Source organism: Myotis davidii, unplaced genomic scaffold, assembly GCF_000327345.1.
Source record: "Myotis davidii unplaced genomic scaffold, ASM32734v1 scaffold892, whole genome shotgun sequence".
In the NCBI taxonomy this organism is placed as follows: domain Eukaryota; kingdom Metazoa; phylum Chordata; class Mammalia; order Chiroptera; family Vespertilionidae; genus Myotis; species Myotis davidii.
In genome coordinates this window covers 1117433-1122203 of record NW_006284341.1, presented here as the reverse complement: position 1 = coordinate 1122203, position 4771 = coordinate 1117433, and the positions used below count along the sequence as shown (strand labels likewise).

General features: G+C 36.5%; 1 protein-coding gene across 6 annotated transcripts in view; it reads left to right on the top strand.

The window, feature by feature from the left end:
- Positions 1–4771, top strand: part of USO1 (USO1 vesicle transport factor) — an 85261-nt gene that overhangs the window by 60463 nt on the left and 20027 nt on the right. For 4 of the 6 annotated variants that reach the window (XM_006754561.2, XM_006754560.2, XM_015570358.1 and 1 more), the window contains 4 exons: positions 1313–1401; positions 1797–1951; positions 2378–2589; positions 4256–4276. In XM_006754561.2, coding sequence (XP_006754624.1) covers positions 1313–1401; positions 1797–1951; positions 2378–2589; positions 4256–4276 — 477 coding nt within the window. The remainder of the gene's footprint in view (positions 1–1312; positions 1402–1796; positions 1952–2377; positions 2590–4255; positions 4277–4771) is intronic. The other 2 variants (XM_006754563.2, XM_006754562.2) reach the window with 1 other exon arrangement.

Below are 4771 nucleotides of genomic sequence, written 5' to 3'. Positions count from 1 at the left end.
GTCCCGCTTCTCCCTTTTGAGTCTGGGTCCCCAGAGACTCACCCAGATCTGGTGCTCAGAGTCTGAAACCCCCTCCTGATTGAAAACAACAACCACGCCCTCAGCCGCCAGCCCGCTCCGTGCGCACCTCCACACCTTAGTATTTTACTCCGGCACCGCACCTCCTCTGAGTCTCGGTGTGCTGTTCTCTTTCCTTGTAGTTGAAGAATTCCCCTCAGCCAGCCTTCCTGTGGTTCTGGGTGATGTCCGTTCCGTCTTTTAGTTGTATTTTTGAAGTGGTTGTGCGAGGCAGCAATCTCTAGTGTTTACCTATGCCGCCATCTTGGTTTCTCCCATCTTGAATCTTAATCCTTTTTATAGAATCTGCTTTTTTCTCTCTAAAACTTTTGGAATCTTTATTTCTGGTTTTCTGAAATTTACTGATGATGTGCTATACTGCAGAACTTTTTTTTCCTCCATTTATTTGAAAGAGCACTCACTGGGCTCTTTCAAGCCAGAGACAAATGTCCTTCAGTTCTGAGGGTGTTTTTTGGATTCCATGATAATGTTCCTTTTCTCTTCTGTCTTTCCAACTTTATTAATAGATTGTTGGGCTTTCTGGACCTACTTTTGTTTTTTAATTCTATTTTCTTGGAGGTTTTTTTCAAGTTCATTCTTTTTCTGTGTGTGTGTGTGTGTGTGTGTGTGTGTGTGTGTGTGTGTATCTTCACCCAAGGATATTTTTTCCATTGATTTATAGAGAGAGTGGGAAGGAGGGAGGGGAGTGGGAAGAGAGAGAAAAACATCAATGTGAGAGAGACACATCGATTGGTTGCCTCCCACACACACCCCTACCGGGGTTGGGTATTAAACCTGCAACCCAGGAATGTGCCCTTGACCAGAATCAAATCTGAGACCCTTTGGTGTGTGGGCCAACATTCTAGCCATTTACCTACATGGGCCATGGCTCAACTTCATTCTTAAATTGAATCTTTAATTTGTTACATTTTAAATTTGTTCTCTAATATTATATTAAAGCATTCTTTTCTTGTTTTGTAGAAATAGATTCTAGCTCTTAAATGATATTATTAATTTTAGTTTTTTGAGATTTTAAATGTGTGTGGTCAAGTATTACTTTTAATTGGAGGCCTACACTTAATTTTTTAAATGTTACCTCAAGGAAGTGTCACAAGATTATATGCTGTCACTAATTAATTTGGATTCTGAATTTGGCTTTGAAAAGCAAAAAGCAGAGCTATAACAGTTTTCTTCACTTGAAAACAGGTTTCCTTCCTTAACTTACTTTCTCTAAATTATTTTCACCTTTTAATAGACCATTAATACTGTATCAGAAGTTATTCGAGGCTGTCAAGTAAACCAAGACTACTTTGCTTCTGTAAATGCACCTTCAAACCCACCAAGGTAGGAAAAGGGAAATATTAAGAATCTGCTATGAAGTAAAAACTCACTTTGGGATTTTAGTATGTCTCATATGCACACCCTATTCTTTTAAGAAGTTCAGTTTGTATGTTTTAAAACTAGAAATTATCTGACAAGATAAAGATGTTGTTATTTTAAAAGAGTTAGTAGTCTTTGGTACCTATGCATTTGGGCTTAGGTATCACCTCTTCCACTTCCTAGCTGTGTGCCTTAAGCAAGTAAATCATTTCGCTTCTCTGAGCTGCAGTTATCCTTTCTGTGAAATGGAAATGGAAATACTTAACTTGCTGGTATTTGGGTTATGGTTTTTCAATCAACAGAAATGACTAGTTATTGATTTACAATGTTTCTTTTTGTGCTTTTTTAAAATGCAACAGACCGGCAATTGTAGTACTTCTCATGTCCATGGTTAATGAAAGGCAGCCATTTGTATTGCGCTGTGCTGTTCTCTATTGTTTCCAGTGTTTCTTATATAAAAATCAAAAAGGACAAGGAGAAATTGTGTCAACACTTCTACCTTCCACCATTGATGGTAAATAATTTCATTTTAATTCCTGTTTTTAAAAGTAGATAATTGTTTTTCTAGATTTTAATGGTAAAATATATCACAGCTCATAAAAAACCCTGGTTGTAGTAGAATATTTAAAGTATGGCATTTCCTTGAGTTTTCTTTAGAAATATAGTGTTTAATTAAGGTAAAAAATTTCTAGAATATTACTATTATCAATTTGATGCCTAAAGTATTCTATTATTTCTTTATTCTGCTACTTTTTCCCCCAAAGTCTTTTTTTTTAGAAGGGGAGGGAAGAGGTCATCTTTCATTTGCTTTGAAAAACAGACTTTCAAAAACATTACTTAATACTACTAATTAACACATTTTTAGGTAGTATTTTGTCTTTTTCTCTGTGTGGAAAAAACATAATAAATGTTTATTATCATCTGCCTTTCATCTTTGTAGCAACAGGTAATTCAGTGTCAGCTGGTCAGTTATTATGCGGAGGTTTGTTTTCTACTGATTCACTTTCAAACTGGTGTGCTGCTGTGGCCCTCGCCCATGCTTTGCAAGAAAATGCCACCCAGAAAGAACAGTTGCTCCGGGTTCAACTTGCTACAAGTATCGGCAACCCTCCGGTTTCTTTATTGCAACAGTGCACCAACATCCTCTCACAGGTGAAGTGCCAGTGAAACTTGACTAAGGGCATGAGGGAGGTTTGGCTTACATGTTTTGATGCCAGTGATATAAGAATTTAAGGCTGTTCTTCATAGACTATAGAAATGAAAAAGGGAAGGGCAAGGACTTACTTACCTGCTTATTAGCTCATTGTAACCTGAAACAGTTTTGTAGAGAAAAAGTTACAAATATTCTTACAAGAATGGTTTTGCCAAATAGTGTTACAACAATAAGGTCTGCATCATGATGGAAACACATATTCTAGGCAGAGGTGTTTATTGGTTTTTCTTTTTCAATCATCCACAGTGTTCTTGCATGTCATTTTAATTCAGCTCACTTTAAGAGAGGGAGTAAAGTCATTTGTAGCCATATACCTCCCTCTTTCTCTTCCCAGACCCAGAGCAATTGAACTTCCTTTCAGAAAACAAAACTAGAATACCAGACCATGGCTTGTATAGTTAAACTGTATATCCCTTGATGTTTATGAGTTCTCAAAACTCCAAGGCATATAATTTACCTAGTATGATAGAGGAAAGCATAACTAAAAATGTTTGCATTCCTTTAGACTATTGATAAGAACAGTAGTCTCAAAGTATCAATTCTAACTCATTTAGGAATATCACTTACTATTAGATGATTTGCCTACACGAGCCAGACTTGCTGTTGAACAATTCAAGTTCCTGCTTTAGCAACAGGGTAAAGGCATCAACATTCAGAGTCACTGGGTGGGGAGGAAGTAAAAATGTGGGTAAGTCTAAATTGCTGTATCCACTGGAATTGTCTGATACCCTGTCCCATGATAATGTGCCATATCCTCCTTAATTTTTAATTTTGCTATATTTATAGAATTGTTTTTTTGTTAGATTTAAACAAACATCAGTGTCATCCGTAGGAAGTGATAAATGAAAGCTTAAAAATTAACTGTAGCCCTGGCTGGGTGGCTCCGTTGGTTGAAGCGTTGTCCTGTACAACAAAAGGTTGCAGGTTCAATTCCCAGTCAGGGTACAGACTTAGGTTGCAGGTTCGATCCCCAGTCAGGACTCATGCTGAAGGCAAACAGTTGATTCTTACATTGATGTGTCTGTCTGTCTCTCTCTCTCTCTCTCTCTTTCTCTCTTTCTCTCAAAATCAATAAAAACATATCCTTGAATGAGGATTTAAAAACTTAACTGTAAGTGAAAGGGGAGTTAAAAACTCCCTTTGTTGTTTAACATTGCTTTACTTCAATTGAAAGCTTATAGCTTTGATTTATCATTTATCTCTTATTGCTTAAAAAATCTATCCCAAAATATTCATATTTTTATTTATTTAATACTTGGCATTTCCATGTTGCTGTCAGTTGAAAACAGCTTTTCTTAAGCCAAACAATAATTTACTGTCTAACCACCATCACTATAGACTTTGCTCTAACATTGTAATTATAACTCATGCATAGAGAAATCCTCAGGATAATGGTGTCTTCCCACTCTTAGTAATCACAGTGCTATAAAATCATTCTTTCTCCTCTAAAATATATGTGCATTGTTATATAATAAAAGATTAGAACTGTTCTGTCCCAAAGTATTAGTTTGGGTTTGTAGAAACTGTATTTGAGGGATTTTTTCTAGATTTAAATTTTTCTAAAGCAGTAATATTTATGAATAATTTTTAATGTATAATTTACAGGGTGATAAGATCGACAGACGGGTATGTATCATTTGTGTAAACTTAGGCATTTTCCTCTTACAGCAAGGCTTTTCTTTGTCTTGGGTTTGCTGATTGGTTTTTTTAACCGCTTGTTTGAAGTTATATTCTACTCACACTTTCATGTGCCAGCAAGTTGATCTCTATCATAAGTGGCTCTACAGTTTTTCTCCTTGGGATATTGTAGTGGTTTTCCTAAGAACTGTGGGAATGACCATCTGAAGCTATACTGTGCCTCCTCCCGGGATGCTTACACTTTCAGAAATTCCTTGGTTTTGGCTTTTGGTGTTTTTTTTTGTTTTTGTTATTCACCCAAGCTTGCTTCTTTATTTCCCCTAAAAACATTTCAACGGTAGTAAAATTTAGGATTAATAATTTTGCCAGTAAGTTAGTCATTATATGAAAAAACTAGTGGCCTGGTGCACAAAATTCGTGCACAGGGGAGGGGGTGTTCCTCAGCCCAGCCTGCATCCTCTCCAATCTGGAACACCTCGAAGG